We start from the raw sequence: 23184 nt of genomic DNA on the forward strand, positions 1-23184 counted from the left end.
TGAATTCTGGCAGACCGGATGCGGAAGGGCGTGCCTTTGGAAGGGAGTGAGCCAGCCAGCTCTTAGAGCGCAGGCTCCGCCCAGTCTGGCTGCTCATGATTGGAGGACCCGGTGGCAGCGGGGGCGGAGAGCGAGATGTCAGGTTTTGGGCGGGAATTGAAACCGCCACTGTTGCCAGCTGGAACTTGAGTTGAGCGCTGCAAGTTTTCAGCCTTGACTCGGAACATGGTGCGGCCCGTTAGGTGAGGAGGTCAAGAGATTCGGCGGGAGTGGGGGAAATGGAGCAAGGGGACACTGTAGGCAACTTGTATACAGGATTGTGGAAAAGGGACCGGTTAAGAGAGAGGACCGCGGTGGGAGGAGTGGGATGGACGGTTACCGGGAAATACTCGTCTCGAGTGAGAGACACCCTTTGCTCAGAGGTATCCTAGCTTATTAGCTCGTATCCTCTTCTTACTTCGCAGCTCTTGCCGTTAGTTTTACCCTGCCCCCGCCTCCTTTCAAGTAAGACTGTTGTATGTTGACATTAGAACGATGTTTTGCATTTCAGCGAGCATGTACTTATTTGTCGTTTTGTTCGTTCACCACCAATGATTTGGTATAGAAAGAGAATGCATTCCTGTTTATGGATTTTAAACTTCTAGACATAAAGGCCAGTTTTCTTGTGTCACGCAGCTAGTAAATAGCAGGAAAATATTCAACCCTAAGTCATTTGGCTCCAGATCCTTTACTTTCCATTATACCACTAGGAACTGTTCCTATACTTAATCACAGTTGAGTAGCGTGGAAGCCTAGGGTAAGCCATTCATTTAGTAAAGTCATCAAATATATTTACTTCTGTACTGTACTAGGTGCTGGTGATTACATTCTAGTATAAGGTGTGGATAGGGGCCTGAAAATAAACAAATCAATGTGATAAGTAGGAGGTAAACCCTTAACTGTAACTAAAGGAGGATGGACTTCTTTGAGCAGATAATGTGTGCACGGAGATACGAATTATGAGGATTTTAGCCATGCAAAAATATGGGGCAATTCAGGTAGCAGGAGTAAGAGTCAAGGCCCTCAACTTGACCATAATTGAGGTACAGATTGAAGCTGTAGCATTAGCAAGCAATGGGGAGAATTTTGGGGGATTAGGTCAGATAAATAAGAGCAGAGCAGGTAGGTCTTGCTAAAGGAGTTTGGATTTTACTCCAAGTACATTGGGAAACTAATGGGAGAATTTAAATATGGGGGAGAAATCTAATTTTGCTTTTATAAAAATAACTGGTGGAGATCGAATGGGGGATGGTGCCAGAATGGAAGCAGTTAGGCTATTTTATCTTTGGGTAGTAGTTTGGAATATGGTGTTATTAGTGGACATGGAATAGATTGGATGAATTTGGGATATATTTTGGAGGTATTATTGACAGAAGTGGATGTGGAAGTAAGGGAAAATGAGAATCAAGAATGACTACTATTTTTGGTCTGAACTACTAAATGGATGATGATCTTTGTATTAACTGAGATGTCTGGGAAAGCAGGAGAGCTAAAGTGCTAAACCTTGGTTTGTTCTGATTAAAGAAAATCTGAAGTCAGACACCAAAAGCCATGCAAGAGAACTTTATAATTGAAAGTAAAGTCAAAGCAAAGTGAGGCTTAAGCAGAGAGCTCTCTCTCAGAAAGAGAGAGAGCCAACTCTGAGCAAAGAAAGACAAAGAAGATAATGCCATCTTCAAATTTATTACTGTTTGATGTTTACCAGAACTGGAGACCACCTGCACTCTTTGCCAAGCAGGTGTTCAACTCCTCCTTCACACTGGGCAATGGAATTTTTTACCTTAGTTGATCCTCTCTGGAACTGTCATGGTGGCCATTCTATTTAAGGAACTTCACTTACAAGCCAATCCCATGTTAATGTGGGCACTGGTCAGAGGTTACCTTCGTGTGCCTGTGCTGCTAAAGGAATCTTCCTTCTCAGACAGATTGGGACACCTATAGCCATAATTCCTAATTTCACATCAACCTTAGTGAACCCTGTCAAAAGTTACTCCTATGAATCCTTTTCTTTTGATGTATTTTCCAAATACTTCTTGCTTTTGTTTATTTTCTATGGATTAACTGCCACCATCTGATTTCTCATCTACTCTGAGGATAGTTTAACGATAACCCTAAAGTAATTTAAAGAACACTTGTGACCTTACCATGCATTTCACTGCTCATTGCTTGCTACTACCCAACATTGGGAAAGGAACAGGGGAGTCAAGATTTCTGTTTTCAAAATATTAAATTTAAAGTGGATTTTAAACATTGAGGTAGTGAAGATGTAAATCCATTTGTGTTAGGAATTGCACTAGTCAAACTACAGTCTGCAACCTCTAGGGGAATCCCTGAAACCTCAGGGGGTCCATTAGGTCAGTATTGTTTTGATAATAATAGTTATTATTTGCTTTTTCCACTGTTTTGTCATTTGTACGGTAAATGATGATTTGGCACAAATCAAGGCAGTAGCATCAGACTGCTAGAAGTCATTGCATTCTTAACTGCTATGTACTCAAAAGTTAAAAAAAAAATCCCATTTTCACTGAAAAGTGTGCTTGAAGTAAGACTTATTATAATATTTACTATAGCTCAACCCTTGGGTGTACTTCTCTTTAAAAGGCTTGATTTTATTTTACTATTTTTCAACCTCAGAATTTCTAAAGAACTTTTCATAATTTTATTCAGCTCTCAAATTCTTTAACTCTGAGGAGAGTGTAACAAAAGTATACTTCTTTTTAATATTATATGTGAGGATATGGGAAGTACACATAAAGCACTCTACATACTGAAGAATACTGGTTTTCTCAGGGAACAGCACCTGCAAGATTATAAGCTGAACTAACCTCTTTTTAAAAAATTGATTAACCAGGTTGTTCATACTTGAGCATTTGGCAGAAGACAGAAACAAAGATTGGAAGACATTTCATTTAGTACAAAGAGAAGGGAAGGAGGAAATGTTTTTTTCACTTTGAATATCATTTTCTTCTAATGCCCTCTAAAGTAGTATAAAGATTCATTTAGTTTGCAGGAACAAAGTCACTTACCATTTTTTTAAGGGTCCATTGCATAAAAAGTATTATATGATATTGCAGAGATATTTTTAAAAAGAATGACTTTTCATATCAGGTTTATAGTTTAATAAGGAAGATGGAATGCAAGTATAAAACAATAAAACACATACAAAAGAAATTTATAAAAGTCCAGTAACAACTAAACAGTATCTAAATTGTAACTGTTAATTACATAGGTTATCTTTACTTTGTGAGCTATCTAGATTAATTTCTTTTCTATATCAAGTGTAGATTTAACTGTATTGGCTAATGCTAAGTCCCTGCTATAAAGTGCAAATAATATTTTAGATTTAAGTATTTTTATCAGAATCTAAACACAATTTCCCTTATTCAAGACCATTAATAACCTTTATGAGTGAAGATAAGAAATTAACATTTGTATTAATGAAAAATTTCTGTCTTGGCCATAGACATAAGAAACCAGTCAATTACTCACAGTTTGAGGACTCTGATAGCGATGGTAAGTAGAGTTGTCTATTTTTGCTTAAATGATTTGGACATTTATTTCCTTTGTATTTATATAACACATATAGTTCAAATATTAAATATTCCCCAATTGTATTATGAGGTAGGTTTGAAAAAATAAGACCTTGAAGAAAGGTTAGGCTTAAGCTCTGCCATATTTATTACATGCTTACTTGTCTCTGTCTTAAGAGAACTTTGATTCAAAAGTTTGAGAAACATTAGATTACAATATACTTTGAAGTAGGCTTTTCCCCCTTTTTCTTTTCCTGGTGCTTGGTCTCAACACAGGACCTCAGAGATGCTAGGTCGGTGCTCTATCACTGAGCTATATCCCCAGCTGAGAGGTAGATTTTATATTTCTTTCCCACATCATTTCAGTTGAGTGCCCAAGTTCAATATTTTAGTAATTCTAAGGTTTGAAGAGACCTTTCTGGCTTTGGGCACAGCCTTAAGTATGCCTATAACTTGAGGAAAAAGTAGTATAGAATATAACTTTTAGATTTTTAATATAGTCATCAGTCAGCAGATATTTATAAGTTGCCAGTTTTGTTCGGCATACTGGGTGGGGTATAGGTGCCAAAAGTTTTAAATTATCATATTCCTATGTAGGGAAGCATAAATAAGATTGCATATGTTAATAATTGCTAAAGTATGTGATTAAGACTACATGGACCCTGAAGGTGTACATACATGTGTCATACTTGTGTTTAAAAGCCATAGTAGCAGTTTTATATTAAGTGTCAAGAGAAACAACAGTTCTGAGATGTGACAAGACAGAAAATCTGTGAGAAACAGTATTGGATGGGAAAAGAACATTCCTTTTCTAGAAATTAAAAAGTTACTTTTGTAGGATCATAGGAAGCTCATTATGGTAATGCAAAGAAAATAAAACAAAAAAACCCACTACTTTTGGAAAAATTCTCTTTCCGTGATACTTCTTCCTTTCCTTAGTTTCGTGAATGTACTAGGAATAGGTCATGTGCCTTTGGAAAAGTACTTGGCTACTTTGTGATGTTTCATTAAAAATCATTTGCTAATCTCAGCCACTTGGGAGGGAGACTGGGGCAGCGGGGATCACAAGTTTGAGGCCATTCTGGACAACCTAGTGAGTCCTTGTCTCAAAATTAAATTAAAAAGCACAAGGATGTAGCTCAGCAGTGTATTAGAGTACTTGCCTATTGTGTGTAAGGACCTGGGTTCAGTCCTTATTATGACCAAAAAACATTTCCTTCTACTTTCTATTGTTATAAAAATTTACAATTTTTCTAATGGTTTTAAAGGTTTTTAATTAATCATTTTAAATCCTTTGCATTTTCTTTTCTTTCTTTCTTTTTTTTTTTTGGTACTGGGGATTGACCTCGGGCATGGAGACACATCCCCAGCCCTGTTTTGTTCCTCAGAGCCTCACTTTTGCTGAGCCTGGCTTTGAACTCATGATCTTCCAACCTCAGTCTCCTGAGCTACTGGGATTATTGGCATGTGCCATATCGCTTGGCTGTGAACTGTTTTTTGATAGACAGATATTTTTAAAAATAAAGGCCACCTAAATAAGAGGAGTTGAGTGAGAATAAAGACAAACAATACCAACAAAGATTTTTAAACTATGGAAATTAAACAACTTGCTAATCTATAAAACTTGAATACTCTGTAATGAATTTCAACTAAGAAAATTATTTTATTTCTTTTCTTTTTGATTTACACATAGATGATTTTGTTTCTGCAACTATACCTTTAAACAAGAAATCCAGAACATCAAAGGAGTCAAAACAAGATAAACCAAAACCTAACTTGCAGAATCCCCAGAAAGAAGACATTCAACTACAAGAGAAGACCCCTAAAAAAAGGTGAGAGGTAAGACAAAGTAAATATATGACATTAGATGTGTTTAAGAGACACAGTTTCAAATTCTCAGTTTAAATTAGAATTTGAGCAGAGTTATAGATCTTGTTTAGTGACTGTCAGAGAGGATAGGAACATACTATTAAACTCCTTCCTTTCTCATTTAAAAAAGAAAAATCATAAACATATGTTCCTTAATATAGTGAGACAATAATAATTATGGACCTGTGCCTGCATCTGCAGTCCTCAAATCTTACAAGACTACTTTTTTAAAAATTACACTTATAAACAGTTCAATTTTTAAACCATGTATTTTTCTGTAGCTAAATGATACTTTCTCTTTATCTTGTGATTTGCCCAGCAGTGCGGACATCCTATAGTTTCTAATCTAACCCTGGAATTCCCTTTATTGGTACCAAGAGGGAAGGGAGAGTGATGGAAGGGAGTACTCAAAACTTGTCATGTGGGAGTAGATGGGGCAAAGAGAATTATTAACTGGCACGTGGGATATGTAATACTTACTGCCACAAGTTTCTATATGAAAAGTTAATTAGCATTTACAAATTTATTCCATGTCATGCTCTACTTTTTCACTCTTTGTTTTTGAGTTTCTCATGTATTAAACATAGTAAAACAATGCCCATAGATGGGAGAAAATATTTGCAAATGTATAACTTAGGGAGACTTGCATCCAAAGTACATAAAGAACTCAAATTCAACAGTAAAAAAGCCAATAACCTATTTAAAATGTGCAAAAGATTTGAATAAGCATTTCTCTAAGGAAGATACACAAATAACCAATAAACACTTGAAAAGGTGCACAACATCATTAGCTGTCAGGAAATACAAATCAAAACCTAGTACAATACTACTTCATACCCTCTAATTGACAGTAGTCAAAAGATAGACAATAACAAGTGTAAAGAAAGGTGTGGAGAAACTGGAACTCTCATATATTGTTATGGGAAGGTAAAATGGTGCAGCCAGATTGGAAAACATAGTTATTTTATGATCTAGCTTAAGTATGTAGCCCAGGTAATTGAAAACATGCCCACACAACAGCCTGTATATAAATGTTTGTAACAGTATTATTTATAATAGCCAACGAATGAAAGCAATCTAAATGACTATCAGCTGATGAATGGAGAAATGGGATGTATCTAGACAATGTGTTATTCAACCATAAAATAAATAAACTATTGATATATGCTGCAACACGAATGAACCTTGAAAACATTATCATGAATAAAAAAATAGATGCAAAATGTCACATATTATATGATTCCATTTATATGAAATGCCTAGAATAGGTAAGTCCATGTAAACAGAAAGTAGATTAGAGGTTGCCAGCATCTGAGGGAGGGAAAAGTGGATATGGGGTTTCTTTTTCAGGTTCTAAAAATATTCCAAAATTAGGTAGTGGTGGTGGTTTCATAACTTTGATTATAATAAAAACTGCTGAATTGAATACTTGAGAAGGGTGAAATTTTATGGTATGTGAATTTGTTTCAATAAAATCTATTTTTAAAATAATAATAATTCAAGTTCAATAATTTTTCTCGCCTGATTTTTCTTTCTCTTATGCTTCTTAACACTTTTGACCAACTTGAATAGGAGACTTATTATAATCTGCTTTTTTTTTAATTGTAAACAAATGGGATACATGTTGTTTCTCTGTTTGTACATGGCGTAAAGGCATACCATTTGTGTAATCATAAATTTACATAGGGTAATGTTTGATTCATTCTGTTATTTTTTCCCTTCCCCCCACCCCTCCCACCCCTCTTTTCCCTCTATACAGTCCTTCCTTCCTCCATTCTTGCCCTCCTCCCTAACCCTAACTCTAACCCTAACACTAACCCCTCCCTCCCCCCATTATGTGACATCATCCACTTATTAGCGATATCATTCGTCCTTTGGTTTTCTGAGATTGGCTTATCTCACTTAGCATGATATTCTCCAGTTTCATCCATTTGCCTGCAAATGCCATAATTTTATCATTCTTTATGGCTGAGTAATATTCCATTATATATATATGTGTATATATATATATATATATATATAATATATATATATATATATATATATATCACAGTTTCTTTATCCATTCATCAATTGAAGGACATCTAGGTTGGTTCCACAATCTGGCTATTGTGAATTGAGCAGCTATGAACATTGATGTGGCTGTATCTCTGTAGTATGCTGATTTTAAGTCCTTTGGGTATAGGCCAAGGAGTGGGATAGCTGGGTCAAATGGTGGCTCCATTCCAAGTTTTCTAAGGAATCTCCACACTGCTTTCCAGAGTGGCTGCACTAATTTGCAGCCCCACCAGCAATGTATGAGTGTACCTTTCACCCCACATCCTCGCCAACACCTGTTGTTGCTTGTATTCTTGATAATCACCATTCTCATTGGGGTGAGATGGAATCTTAGGGTGGTTTTGATTTGCATTTCTCTTATTACTAGAGATGTTGAACATTTTTCCATATGTTTGTTGATTGCTTGTAGATCTTCTTCTGTGAAGTGTCTATTCATTTCCTTAGCCCATTTGTCGATTGGATTATTTGTATTCTTGGTGTAGAGTTTTTTGAGTTCTTTATAGATTCTGGAGATTAGTGCTCTATCTGAAGTATGATTGGCAAAGATTTTCTCCCACTCTGTAGGCTCTTTCTTCCCATTGCTGATAATTTCCTTTGCTGAGAGAAAACTTTTTAGTTTGAATCTATCCCAGTTATTGATTCTTGCTTTTATTTCTTGTGCTATGGGAGTCCTGTTGAGGAAGTCTGGTCCTAAGCCGACATGTTGAAGATCTGGACCTACTTTTTCTTCTATAATCTGCAGGGTCTCTGGTCTGATTCCAAGGTCCTTAATCCATTTTGAGTTTAGTTTCGTGCATAGTGAGAGATATGGATTTAGTTTCATTCTGTTGCATATGGATTTCCAATTCTCCCAGCACCATTTGTTGAAGAGGCTATCTTTTCTCCATTGCATATTTTTGGCCCCTTTGTCTAGTATGAGAAAACTGTATTTATTTGAGTTTGTGTCCATGTCCTCTATTCTATACCATTGATCTACCTTTCTATTTTGGTACCAATACCATGCCGTTTTTGTTACTATTGCTTTGTAGTAGAGTTGAAGATCTGTTATTGCAATACCCCCTGTTTCACTCTTCCTGCTAAGGATTGCTTTAGCTATTCTGGGTTTCTTATTCTTCCAGATGAATTTCATAATTGCTTGCTCTATTTCTGTAAGGTACGTCATTGGGATTTTAATTGGAAATTGCATTGAATCTGTATAGCACTTTAGGTAGTATGGCCATTTTGACAATATTAATTCTTCCTATCCAAGAACATGGGAGATCTTTTCATCTTCTAAGGTTTTCTTCAATTTCTTTCTTTAGTGTTCTGTAGTTCTCATTGTAGAGGTCTTTCACCTCTTTTGTGAGGTTGATTCCCAAGTATTTTATTTTTTTCGAGGCTATGGTGAATGGGGTAGTTTTCCTAATTATTCTTTGCAAAGATTCATCACTTATGTATAAAAATGCATTAGATTTATGTGCATTGATCTTATATCCTGCTGCTTTACTGAATTCACTTATGAGTTCTAAAAGTTTTCTGGTGGAATTTCCTGGTTCCTCTAAGTATATAATCATATCATCAGCAAATAGAGATAGTTTGAGTTCTTCTTTTCCTATTCGTATCCCTTTAATTTCTTTGGTCTGTCTAATTGCTCTGGCGAGAGTTTCAAGGACGATATTGAATAGAAGTGGTAAAAGAGGGCATCCCTGTCTTGTTCCAGTTTTTAGGGGGAATGCTTTCAGTTTTTCACCATTTAGAATGATATTAGCCATGGGCTTAGCATAAATGGCCTTTACAATGTTAAGGAATGTTCCCACTATCCCTATTTTTTCTAGTGTTTTGAGCATAAAGGGGTGCTGTATTTTATCAAATGCTTCTTCTGCATCTATTGAAATAATCATGTGATTCTTGACTTTAAGTCTATTGATATGGTGAATTACGTTTATTGATTTCCTGATGTTGAACCAACTTTGCATCCCTGGGATAAAACCCACTTGATCATGGTGCACTATCTTTTTAATGTTTTTGTATGCGATTTGCTAAAATTTTGTTGAGAATTTTTGCGTCGATGTTCATTAAGGATATTGGTCTGAAATTTTCCTCAATGTGTCTCTGTCTGGTTTAGGTATCAGTGTGATATTGGCTTCATAGAATGAGTTTGGGAGGGTTCCCTCCTCTTCTATTTTATGGAATACTTTGAGAAGTATTGGAATGAGCTCTTCTTTAAAGGTTTTGTAGAACTCGGCTGAGAACCCATCTGGTCCCGGACTTTTCTTTGTTGGTAGGCTTTTGATGACTTCTTCTATTTCATTACTTGAAATTGGTCTATTTAAATTGTGTATGTCCTCCTCGTTCAGTTTAGGCAATTCATATGTCTCTAGAAACCTGTTGATGTCTTCAAAATTTTCTATTTTGTTGGAGTATAGATTTTCAGAATAGCATCTAATTATGTTTTGTATTTCAATCGTGTTGTGATATTTCCTTGTTCATTCCGAATTTTAGTGATTTGGGTTTTTTGTTAGTGTGGCTAAAGGTTTATCAATTTTGTTTATTTTTTCAAAGAACCAACTATTTATTTTGTCAATTTTTTGTATTGTTCCTTTGTTTCAATTTCGTTGATTTCAGCTCTGAGTTTAACTATTTCCTGTCTTCTACTACTTTTGGTGCTGGTCTGTTCTTTTTCTAGTGCTTTGAGCTGTAGTGTTAGGTCGTTTATTTGTTGAGTTTTACTTCTTTTATTAAATGCGCTTCATGAAATAAATTTTCCTCTAAGTACTGCTTTCATAGTGTCCCAGAGATTTTGATACGATGTTTCTTTGTTCTCATTTATCTCTAAGAATTTTTTAATTTCCTTCCTAATATCTTCTGTTATCCATTCATCATATAATAGCATATTGTTTAATCTCCAGATGTTGGAATAGTTTCTGTGTTTTACTCTTTCATTTATTTCTAACTTCAATCCATGATGATATGATAGAATACAAGGTAGTGTCTCTATCTTCTTGTATTTGCTAACATTAGCTTTGTGGCATAATATATGGTCTATTTTAGAGAAGGATCCATGTGCTGCTGAGAAGAAAGTGTATTCGCTCTTGGTTGGATGGTATACTCTATAAATGTCTGTTAAGTCTAAATTATTGATTGTGTTATTGAGATCTATGGTTTCTTTGTTCAATTTTTGTTTGGAAGATCTGTCCAGTGGTGACAGAGGCATGTTAAAATCACCTAGTATTATTGTGTTATGGTCTATTTGATTTCTGAAATTGAGAAGGATTTGTTTGACGTACATGGATGAGCCACTGTTTGGGGCATAGATGTTTATGATTGTTATGTCTTGCTGATTTATGCTTCCCTTAAGCAGTATGAAATGTCCTTCTTTATCCCTTCTGACTAACTTTGGCTTAAGTCCACATTGTCTGAAATGAGGATGGATACTCCAGCTTTTTTGCTGAGTCCATGTACATGGTATGTTTTTCCCCATCCTTTCACCTTTAGTCTATGGGTATCTTTTTCTATGAGGTGAGTCTCTTGCAGGCAACATATTGTTGGATCTTTCCTTTTAATCCAATCTGCCAGTCTATGTCTTTTGATTGATGAATTCAGGCCATTAACATTCAGGGTTATTATTGAGATATGATTTGTATTCCCTGTCATTTGGTTCATTTATTTTATTTTAATTAATTAATTAATTAATTTATTTATTTGACACTACTTGGTTCCTCCTTTATTTGACAATTCCTTTAGGATAATTCCTCCCTTTGCTGATTTGCTTCTTTGTTTTTCATCTCTTCCTCATGGAATATTTTGCTGAGAATGTTCTGTAATGTTGGCTTTCTTTTTGTAAATTCTTTTAGCTTTTGTTTATCATGGAAGGATTTTATTTCATCGTCAAATTTGAAGGTAAGTTTTGCTGGGTATAAGATTCTTGGTTGGCATCCATTTTCTTTCAGGGCTTGAAAAATGTTGTTCCAGGCCCTTCTAGCTTTTAGGGTCTGGATTGAAAAATCTGCTGATGTCCACATTGGTTTCCCCCTGAATGTAATTTGGTTCTTTTCTCTCACAGCCTTTGAAATTCTGTCTTTATTTTATATGTTAGGTATTTTCATTATAATGTGCCTTGGTGTGGTTCTGTTGTAATTTTGTGTATTTGGAGTCCTCTAAGCCTCTTGAACTTGATTTTCCATTTCATTCTTCAATTTTGGATAATTTTCTGATATTATTTCATTGAATAGATTGTTCATTCCTTTGGTTTGTTTCTCTAGGCCTTCCTCAATCCCAATAATTCTTAAATTTGGCCTTTTCATGATATCTCATAGTTCTTGGAGATTCTGTTCATGATTTCTTACCATCTTCTCTGTTTGTTCAACTTTGTGTTCAAGGTTAAATATTTTGTCTTCAATGTCTGAGGTTGTGTCTTCCAGGTGTTCTATCCTATTGGATATGCTTTCTATGGAGTTCTTAATTTGGTTTATTGTTTCCTTCATTTCAAGGATTTCTGTTTGTTTGTTTTTTTCAATATCTCTAACTCTTTATTGAAATGATCTTTTGCTTCCTATATTTGCTCTTTTAACTGTCGATTGGTGCGATCATTCAATGCCTGCATTTGCTCTTTCATCTCATCCTTCAGTGCCTGCATTTGCTCTTTCATCTCATCGTTTGCTTCCCTGATCATTTTAATTATGTACATTCTGAACTCCTTTTCTGTCATTTCTTCTGCCATGCTGTCATTGGGTTTTGTTGATGTAACATCTAGATTTGTTTGGGGCATTTTCTTCCCTTGTTTTCTCATATTGTTCAGGTATCTGTAGACCGCTGAGATATTGCAGATTTCCTCTATTGACTTATAATGTCCCTGAAGATTTCTAGTATATCCCCTCTTAGCCTTCAGTGGGCTAAAGTCTTGGGAGGAAGTTGATAGTGCGGTGCTCCACAAGGAACCTGCCTCTCTAGGGGTGGTAGCCTTCAGGTGGGGTAAATTCCCTGCTAGTGGGCAGAGGTGCCTCCACTTGTTGACCAGTGGTCATCCAAAGGGGAACTAGGCTGCGGACTGAGGCAAGGCCTGTTTGGGCCTGTGTCTCTGGCTTTACCGTCCTTGTGGGAAAATCTCACCCGGCAGGGAAGACTCACCTGGTGGGGAGGTCTCGCTGGTCGGTTCCCCTCCTAGAGGTTCCCCTCAATCTACAACTACCGCCTGGGCTGGGCTGCCTTCCTCTGCAACGTTCCCAGGGACCCGGCCCTACCTCCTGGGCCCGGGAGCCTCACCCTTCGCAGGCGAGTCTCCTTAGGCTGCTTCTCCTCAGAGAATCTGTCCGCAGTCTTGGAACCTTCGCTCCGCCCCTAAGCGTGTCTCTGTGCAGCTCTTCCACCAAGAAGCCTCCTAGGTCCTGGGATCCTGCTCTGCACCTAATCGCCTGGCTATGCGGCCCCTCTCTGAGCAGCCACCTGGAGCCCCATACAATCGCTCCGAGTCCCAGCGGCCCGCCGCACGCCTCTTCCTCCGGACAGCCGCCCAGTGTTCCCGTGCGGTCACTAGGAGTGCAAGCAACTCACTGCATGCCTCCTCTTCCCCCCAACCACTCGTAGCCCTGGGCAGTCACTCCAAGTGACCCGCCCCGTTCCTCCTCCTCCTTCGGGCAGCCCCCCGCCCCCCGTGTTCAGGAGCAATCACTTTGAGTCCAAACAACTCACCACTTGCCTCCTCCTCTGAGCAGCCGTCTGGAGCTCTGATGCAGTCACTGCAAGTCCAAGCGACCCACCATGCTCCTCCTCTTCCTCCTCCTCCTCCTCAGGGCAGGCCCTGGCGTTCAGGCATTCAGGAGCGGTCACTTTGAGTCCAAACAGCTCTCCACGCAGCTCCTCCTCTGGCAACCACCTGTAGCTCTGGTATAGTCACTCCGAGTCCAAGCAGCCGCGCTCCTCCTCCTCCTCCTCCTCCTCCTCCTCCAGGCAGCCCCCCGGTGTTCAGAAGCAGTCGCTCTGAGTCCAAACAGCTCTCCTCGCAGCTCCTCCTCTGGCAACCGCCTGTAGCTCTGGTGCAGGTGCTCCGAGTCCAAGCGTACCGCCATACTCCTCCTCCTCCTCCTCCGGGCAGGCCCCGGTGTTCAGGAGTGGTCGCTCTGAGTCCAAACAGCTCTCCTCGCAGCTCCTCCTCTGGGCAGCCGTCCTGAGTCCCAGTGGTTGCTCCAAGTCCAAGCACTGTGCTGAGCGGCCTCCTCTACAATGCTCCCAGTTGTCTGAGTTCACTGCTCCAGTGGGGGGAGGGGTGTCTCGCTGGGCAGCTCTGCTTCACAAGGTTCCCTGCCTTCCGGGACTACTGCCCCATCCGAGATGCCTCCCCAACGGGAGAGACTCACCCAGCTGCTTTGAGTTGGTCCCAAGTCTCTCAACATCTCCTTTTGAATCCTGAGTCCTGGAGCAACATGAAAAGGAGCCACTCTCTAGTCCGCCATCTTGAAAACCTATAATCTGCTTTATATGAGACGATTAGTTGTCTTATTTCCCCACCTTCCTCATTACAAACTCCTTGAGTGTACTTTTAGTATTCTCACTAGTGCAGTGTCTTGTGTTTAGTAAAATATTTGTTTAAGTCTAGATTGGGAGAAACAGATGTAAAAAATAATGTTTTTAATATAAGAACTGTAATGTCTACAAAAGGGGTGTGGATAAGGTCAAGGAAGTTAAGTGGAAGTGATGTTGGAATTAAGTCTGTCTTAGATTGAGCAGGTGCTTCCTGGATAGAGCTTATGTTAAAGAGAGACATTACAATTGAAGAGAACAGTAAGTTCAAAGGCACACAGCATTCCTTCAAACCTGTTAGGCTATGCATATATATAACATATATATAGTTACAATAAGTTATATGTTGTAACATTATATATAACCTGTCAGTTTTGAAGGAACAGTGTGTGTATATACAACATTTTAGGAGTCTTATCATCCAAGGTCAGTTGATGATGATTATTACTTAAAAATATTTTGTTAGGTTAACAGCTCTTAAATAGTAATATAGGAAAATCTCAAACTTTGTTCTTTAGTTGAGATTGATATTTTTAAAAACTCTTTGCTTGTCTATTTCAGGATGGCCTTAGATGATAAGCTCTTCCAGAGAGGCTTAGAGGTGGCTCTAGCTTTGTCAGTGAAGGAACTTCCAACAGTCACCAATGATGTGACGAAGTCTCAAGATAAAAGTAACTTTGTTTTTTGTGTATTTATCATTAAAACCTTATTGTTTTAGTAATCTTTGCTTGGGGTGGGCCTTCACAGTAGAAAGAAAACAATTTGAGTACTTTGAACTATAGATAGACCAATTTGTATGAGTGTACAGTTGGATTCAGTTCTCGATTCAGCAGTGTCAGTTTCATACAAACATATATATCTCTGCCTAGAACCTGAAGTAAGCTTGAGGACATATACTGTGAGCCTGGAAGGTCAATTACAACGTGGTATACAGTGAAAATTTAATTTCTTGATCAAATGACCTATATAATTCTAGCTCAACCTCCTTTTTCTCCAAATTCAAATTAGTTAAACATGACCTAATTATGGTAATTTTTCTTATTGACAGAGGTTTAAAGGTACTAATTTAGTTTGCTAGTTCAATAGATTTAAGTGAATGACCTCTGAATTTCTCTGTGGGTTTTTTTTCTTTGAATTTTTTTTTTTTTTTTTTTTGGTAATATTGAGATATGGAAAGAGAGAAGAAACCTCAAATTTCTAAGATGATTTTTGGACTAAATTGTTTTGGCTTAAATTCTTTCAGGTCGGGAGCATTTTAGCCCATTATCTTATTTAGGGACATAAGTGAGGTGTTTGTTTTTTAAGTCAGTAAGTATTGCCTCCTATTTAAAAATAAACAAAACAATGTTGATTAGGGAGACTTTTAGGAATTAAAAGGCAGAAAAACTTCAAAAGAAAATTGTTATGTATTATGTCTAAAATGGAGAAAATGAAATTATTCTCTTAAAAGACATTGTAAAATAGATAGTATAAGTTTCTTAGAAGTACAACTCTCATTGAATGATACACTTAGCATTGGGATTAAAAGTACCCATTATCATGACTTAAAGGCCTCTTAAAATGTTTCATTTAAAGGTTATTATAATGATTAGAGAGGATGAAAATTAGTAAAAGCATGTCTGTGCCTACACAGAAGTGACAATTAATATTTATTGACTGTTTCCTGTGTTGTGCAGCATAAGTAGTTTCCACATGAAATTTACATGTAATTTCCCATTCTAATCCTACAATACACAATTTTTATCTTCATGTTATCGATGAGGAAATTGAGTCTTAGGATAAGCCAGTTTATGTGGGAGAGCCTGAATTTGAACTTAAGTCTTTTTTATTTCAGAGCCCAAGCTTCTAACCATATGCTATCCTCTCCAAGTAAAATCATTGTGCTAGTTTGGGTTTGGGATCTTTTATCAGTATCTAGATGCTGTTACATTTTAGCACTAATCTTCCTGTAGATATCAGTTTATTAAGGTGCATCTGAATATTTTCTTATTCCTAATATTTAGGCATTGAAAAACATGGCAACAGTAAAACAGAAATAATGAATAAGTCTCATATCTCTAATTGCAGTATAGCCAGTGATTATTTAGGTAAGTTTTTGATGATATACATTTTTTTCATCCATAATGCTATTTTTCTACTGTTTATTTAAATTCCTAAAACTGCAACTAGAATCAAGGTCTTTAAATTGTCAAGACTTTCTTTATCTCTTGGCTTTTGTTTCTTTAAGTTTTAATCTTGTCCTCTTACCACATACCCACTTTCTTCCCTGTTGGAGAGTCATGACTACTCATGGCTGCTAGTCTACAGCAGTTGACCACTGAAGAAAGGCGCTGTATCTTCTCAGTTCCACTTTGAAAATTCTTGGGGAAAGACAATCTTGAATTTGTCCTTAAAACCAGAGTCTGTTGCCAGGGTACTGATGTGCTATGAGTGACCCAGCTTGGACTACGTAGTCTTATTACTAGGAACAGGGGAGGGATGAACCTAGTCAAGTAAAGACAACAGTTGTCATAGTCTACTTTGCTGTTCCTGAAATATTAGTTATCACATAAAGTTTTCCATTGATGTTTATGCCTCTCCTGAAGATTTGAACAAGATCACAGAGGAAGATGATGCTCGTGGTGTTCAACGGAAAAGAAAAGCAGCATCTAAAGCTGTGGCTCAGCAGAGGAAGGTGCTTTTGGAAGACAGTGATGGTGATAGTGCTAATGACACCGAGCCAGATATTGCAACTGGTAAGGTATACCCTTCTTCAAAATTAATTCTTCTGAAAGTCAGTACAAATTTCTTGGAGGCCATTAATGTATGCAAAACACTGTGCTAAACCTTTAGGGTATGCAAACTTGAGGAACAAATAGGGCAGTTAAATTCAATTGTGGCATTTGGGGACAAGTTTTGTCTATGAGATAGTCTTTCAGCCTTGCCTTGAAAAATGAGTATCCTTTAGACCAACTAAAGGGATAAAATTGTATTTCTGGCTCATAAAAAAGCATGAGCAATGAAGTAGACAAGTGTACATACCAGAGTTTAATCAGTACTTTTTTCTAGAACCACTATAGTATTTTCCATATTGAACCACTGGCTTATATAATCCCAGGCAGAACAGAAAAGAGCCTGTGGGAAATGGGGGTGTTGCTTAAATGAAATCAAATACAGGATTATCTGTTAATAAGATTGTTGTAGTATAGTCTCTTGTTAATTTCCAATGAATTTCTATTCCAGAATGTTGAAGCATATGTAATTAAGGGAAAGTATATTATTTTCATAAATGTCATTTGTCTTGAAAGACTGGTTTTTAATCATACTCTACCCTTTTCAAAAATTATTGAGAAAAAAGTAAGATCTGAAGTAGGGATTACTGATGGAAAATTATAGTGATAATGGTAATAGAGAACAATTATATTTTATTTGATATGTGTTAGAAGTTGTTCTAAGTGCTTTATATATATTAACTCATAAAATTGGCACATCTCCATAATCTGTAGTTTTTTGGTTAGCCCCATTTTCTAGAAGTGGAAACTGAAGCATTGTGAAGTTAGTTAACTGTCAAGACAACATGTATAGGGGGGCAGGGTTCCAAGCTAGCCTCTCACAGTTTCAATACTACAGTGTTCTGCTGCTGGAAATGGTAGATCACAAAATGCCTAGGAATCTGATGCAAAAACTGCAAGTAAAGTGGAGGCACCAGAAGCTTTATTTTTTAGAACAACAACAAAGCATACATAATCTTCTGTTTTGTATACATAATCTTCCATTTTAGGTGATTCTGAGGAAGATTCTGATTTTGATGAGAGTGAAGATAATGATGAAAACTTTACTATGAAAAAAAGTAAATTTAAAGAAATTAAAAAGAAAGAAGTGAAAGTAAAATCCCCAGTAGAAAAGAAAGAGAAGAAATCTAAATCCAAATGTAATACTTTGGGTAAGCTTGGTCCCAAATACTTAATTTTATATAGGAAATGTGTTGGGTTTGATTGCTGCATTTTTATTATCTTTGCCTTTGCTCTCCTTAATATTTTGCTAGTGTTCATTTTTATTTAAAATATAAAAAGAAGCAGAGTAAGGTGAGGGTGGGGGACAAAGCAGATGGTGCTGCTGACCCCACTAACTCTGCTAGCACCAAATATGTATTTTCATGCTTTAGTACAACCACCTGCTGTAAACTCCATCATCACCTGTATCTTACGATGAGCAGACTGAGGCTCAGAGGTTAAATATTTGTTGAAAGTCTTACGTCTAATAAATGAGGTACTGGAATTTGAATCTTGGTTTGTCAGTTCAGAGGTTGAACTTTTATCTCCTAGACCACATTTTCTCTGGGCAATTAAACAGGGCAGCTTGCATGATTCTAACTTTTTACTTTTGTGCTTGGCCTATCTTTGATTTGAGAGATTTTTTCCACATGTTTAGGGCACTTTTTGATTTTTGTTTTCCCAAAACAAATCCAGTTAGAAACCATTTTATAGTAAAACTTGGAATTTTTGATGACTTTAACATGGAATACCTGTTTTTTATGTTAAAAAGGTTTTTTTGAGTTCATTATGTTATAATTATAAAAGATAAAACTCTTTAAGTAAATTTGTTATTGCTACCAATTTTTCTGCCTTAGTTTTCATATATGTATGTATATTTATTATTTGAAACTAAAATTTCTACTAGTCAGACTTTCTGTTTAGGAGTTACGTTCAACATTAAGTAGCATGGTGCTAAGTACTTACTAAGAATTAAATATACCAATTGAGTCATATTCTTCCTTCTGTTCTAATTTGAATTAATGACCTTTAGATTAGAATGTTTTTTAAATTGACAAATTCATCTAGTTGCTACATATTAAAATTTAATGTAGGTGCATTTAGAGATAAAACTGTATTAGTTTCCTAATGCTGTTATAACAAATTATCCCAAACTAAGTTGCTTCAAACAACACAGTAATTATTTTACAGTTTAGAAGGCCAGAGGTCCAAAGGGTTTCTCAGAAGGCTATCTAGAATCAAGCTGTCATCAGACTGTGCTCCTTTGTGGAACTCTAGGGGAGAATATACTTTTTGCCTTTTTCAGCTTCTAGAGGGTGCCTCTGTTCTTTTGGCCCATGGCTCTGTTCCATCTGGACTTTCTCACATCACATCAATCTAATATTGACTCTCCTGCTTCTCACTTTTGTTTATAAGGACTCTAGTGGATTATATTTCTAGTTCTATTAATAATTTACTAACTTTGAAAATCTTTCATCTAGCACATATAATTTTTTCCCTTTGTGGAGAAAATTTTGGAAGCAGTGCTGTCCAACATGGTAGCCACTAACTACATGTAGGGCTGTATTCTATTTAAGTTAATCAAAATTAAATAACACGTGAAAGTCAGTTTCTCAGTTTTGCTAGCCACATTTCAAGTGCACAATAACCATATGTGGCTAGTGGCTGCCATATCTGACAACACAATATTTAGAAAATTTCTGTCTTCATAGAAATCATGTTTCTATTGGATGGCTTCTATCTAAGGATTGTGGATGTTAACTTTACGAAGAGTATGTAGTGAAAGTGTTCATATTTGTATACATTTAGATATCCCTTGGGTATCTTAAAGCAAACATTATACGAAATTGAGTTTCTGTTTTAACTCTCTTCCCCTCCTCATCCCTCACTTCCCTCCCCAACAAAAAGAACCCAAACCCGTCCCATTCTTACATTCATTCTCGAGGTAAACAACGCCCTCAAAGCCCTTCCCTATGAGAGGAACTTGCAAGTCATAAATTATTTCTTCATCTCCATAGCCACCTCCTCACATCTAATTACTGAAACATGTTTAATTGCTGCTATCCCCTCTCTTCTCCACCTTAGCTCAGACTCCTATCACGTCTCCTGGATTATCATAATAGCTTTCTGAGTGGTCTATTTGCCTTACATTACCACCAGAAAGATGTTTTCAAAATGCAAGTCACTCCTGAGAAAACTTTATACATAATTGTGAACTGACCCGACTCCTTTATATGACCTGTAAAGCTCTTCATAAATAATTGTACCCTGACTGTGTGTCTTACCTTTCCTATTAAGATTCCTGCTCTAGCCATACTGAACCAGTACTGGTCCTGGAACTTGTCACACTTTACAGCATTGCATTATGCTGTATTCCCTCTGCCTAGAAAACTTTCCTCAATTCATTTTTACCCTTCACCCTTGATTTGGTTCAGCCCAGTCTCACCCTCCTCCTGTGACTTCTAAACACATATCAGATTTTAAGTTCCCTTTCTACTGGGCATCCTTCTAGAAAGTGGCATGTTCCTTCTTCTAGAGACACACCTCTTTTCCTGTCTTTCCCAGGCCAGTGACAGAACCACAAATTCCTTGGGAGTAGGACCTATGAGTTATATATATTTTTTATAACCCTAGAGCTTATTGTCTCCCTGACACATACTGATGAGACCCAAGACTTTGTTGTGTCTTCTGAACTTCAGAATCAAACTGAATTTCTAATCCCAGTTCAGACATATAGCTGTCAAACTACAGGCAAATTGCTTAGCCTGTATTTCCTTCTGTATTGTAGTTGCTGTAAAAAAGTTAAAGGTAGTGTATGTGAGATCACATTGCATGGCATTTAAATTTTCATAAAAGATGGCAATCCTAGCCGGGTACAGTGGTGCACACCTGTCATCCCAGCAACTTTGGAAGCTGAGGCAGGAGGATTGCAGTTTGAGTTCAGCCTCAACAATTTAGTAAGGCCCAAGCAAGTTAGCAAGACCCTATCTCAAAATAAAAATTTAAAAAAGGCAAAGCCTGGGGGTGTGGCTCAGTGGTAAAGTGCCTCTGGGTTCAATTCCCCTTATCCCCCCCCCAAAAAAAAGACAATCTTTAGACTCTCAATAAGTTTGTTGACTAATGAAGAGTTTTTCAAATTTGTGATATTGCCTTTTAAATTTTATAAAGTTATAAAATTTATAATTTTTATGCATATATGCTAGATTGAACTATCTTCCCATATGACAAACTTTTTTTATGTGTATTTTTCAAATAAGTGACTCCAGTAGACTCTGCTACAGCTGCCATTAAATCAGAATCTCAAACTTCACCCAAGAAGGCTTATCTTTCTTCAGAAGTCACTAGGAAACCATTGCAAATACACAGTCCTTCAGCTGAAGGCAGGAGACCAAAGTGGGTCCCACCAGGTATGGTATATTTGCAATCAAGGGCAAGGGGTTTAGAAAATTACCAATTGTAGGTAAATGTTCTAAATGTTATATGTGAGCATTTTCCCATATTACTACATATTCTTCATTGTTTTCAGTTGCTGCATTTATACATCTATTAGGCATCCAGGTCATATGTGATGTTTTTTTCATTGTTAGAAATAAGTTTGCCATAAGCACAAACATCCTTATTGTAGAAATCTGGACACATCCCTGATTATTTTCTTAGGGTAAAAGTCCCACTAGTAGAATTACAATGTCAGTGGATGTAAACATTTGAGATTCCTAATATTTATGTTTCTGGCAACAAATCTTTTGCTCAGTAACTGCTGACTTCTGCATTCCCACCGAAGCCTTGGGGTTTGTACATGGGAATTCCAGCATTTAACACATGCCTTATTAAACGCAGCCTCTGGCTCTTATGAATTTGTCTTCTCTTTGTTTTCTTTTGCTAAACAGCCAAATCTCTCTGATCCTTTAAGAATTCCCTGGACCTTAATTTCTTGATATTATTAAAACCCTAATCTAGGCTGAAAATATTGCTGTCTCCCAACCAGTTCTATGTCTACTTTTCAGCCAACTGAAGGACTCCTCTACCTTAGTCAAATGGATCCATCTTCTATCCCTTAAACACATTGTATATATTCTTCTGTTTAGGTCTCTAAATCATTTTCCTGTCTGATATATCTTTCTTTATTTGTCCTCTCTCCCTTTCAGAGTCCTTCCAAATCTACTCGTGTTTTACTTCTTTTGAGTGACCTTTTTTGATTGGTCCATGCTGGTCTCTTCCTGAATGATGGCTAGGTATTAAAAGGCAGAGTTAGGCCTCTGGAAAGCAAAATAATGCTTAACTATTTTTTTATTGTTGTTTTATGAATTGATCTTTGTTAAGAGATTTCTGACATTATTTGATACATCCTGTGTTTTCTTTCAGCGGCATCCAGAGGTGGCAGCAACAGCAGCAGTCCACTGGCAGGAGTGTCTGTTAGGTCCCCAAATCAGAGTCTCCGCCTTGGCTTATCCAGATTAGCACGAGTTAAGCCTTTGCATCCAAATGCCACTAGTAGCCAAGTGTGGTAGCAAAGAAATGTTTGATAGAATCACAGTTTTGCAAGTGTCTTTATATTTGACTTGTGTTTAAGATTAAGGAGGTTATTATAATGTAGAAGAATCCTTTAACATGTCACATAAATGATCTGTTATGTAATTATATTCTCTAAAGAGTTCTTCAAGACTTCAAAAAGAGGTTTGTTCATAAGAAATACCTTCTATGACATTTCTCTGAAGAGCTGTTCTGTTTCTTGTGTATCATAAGTCATTGTCTTTTTTAGTGGTTGTCAGTTTAATGTGGAGGAAGTCCATATCATGTGCTGTAGTTTCCTAGTCATATGATGTTCCTTCCTAACTTTGTCTAGTTTGTGACACTGTAACTGTTTAGTGTATCTGATAAAGGAAAACATTCACATTTCTTTTGGAGACATTTTGAATCTTATAAGCAACTTAAGTTATATTGTCAGTTTTACTACAAGGATATTTTGTATTTTAGCCAAATATTAAAATAAGAATAAAGAATCATTTTACATATTGAAACGGATACTGCACTATGGCATGTCTCTTACTTGGAAATCAATGATTATTGTATAGCAAATAAAATTTAATGACATTTTATGAACTCTTCATTGTCAAAAGCTTAAATAAAAGAAAAAGTTTAAAAATGCTCTTTTCTTTGATAACATTGCATTTATCTGTCTTATTGTCTGTATCTCTTAATAAAATGGGAGTTTTGTGAAAAATAAACTCTGCTGAAGACACAAAGCAGGGGGAGCTGTTTCTTAAAGAAATTGCTGTATCTTAAGCTAGTACTTTAAGGAGTGGCTGTCAAGTTCTTAGTCATCCCTATTATGATATTAAGAGCTTTTTAGGAAGCTTTGGTTTGAATTTATTGTGAATAAAAATAGTGATGATTATATTTATGGTGAGAATTTCAACCCACTCCTGTTCACTGTTTAATAA

General features: G+C 36.8%; 1 protein-coding gene across 2 annotated transcripts; it reads left to right on the forward strand.

Annotated features, from left to right (window-relative positions):
- The first annotated feature begins 105 nt into the window (after positions 1 to 105).
- On the forward strand, positions 106 to 23184 carry RAD51AP1 (RAD51 associated protein 1). 2 transcript variants are annotated; one of them, XM_079142377.1, is made up of 9 exons: positions 106 to 242; positions 3503 to 3552; positions 5263 to 5401; positions 14553 to 14662; positions 15995 to 16078; positions 16577 to 16726; positions 17752 to 17913; positions 21001 to 21150; positions 22106 to 23182. In XM_079142377.1, exons 1-9 carry the CDS (start codon positions 226 to 228, stop codon positions 22249 to 22251), a joined length of 1008 nt encoding a protein of 335 aa, XP_078998503.1. In that variant the 5' UTR covers positions 106 to 225; the 3' UTR covers positions 22252 to 23182. The 2 variants fall into 2 exon arrangements, with proteins under 2 accessions (XP_078998503.1, XP_078998504.1); XM_079142378.1 differs by lacking the exon at positions 15995 to 16078 and having other exon boundaries at positions 22106 to 23184.

Source organism: Sciurus vulgaris, assembly GCF_902686455.1.
Source record: "Sciurus vulgaris genome assembly, chromosome: 5".
Lineage (NCBI taxonomy): Eukaryota > Metazoa > Chordata > Mammalia > Rodentia > Sciuridae > Sciurus > Sciurus vulgaris.

Bases quoted from the DNA above. Each gene is read 5' to 3' on its own strand.
- RAD51AP1 (XM_079142377.1), top strand. The intron at 5,402-14,552 runs GTGAGAGGTAAG...TGTCTATTTCAG, and splicing joins GAGAAGACCCCTAAAAAAAG to GATGGCCTTAGATGATAAGC. The intron at 16,727-17,751 runs GTAAGGTATACC...CTTCCATTTTAG, and splicing joins CGAGCCAGATATTGCAACTG to GTGATTCTGAGGAAGATTCT.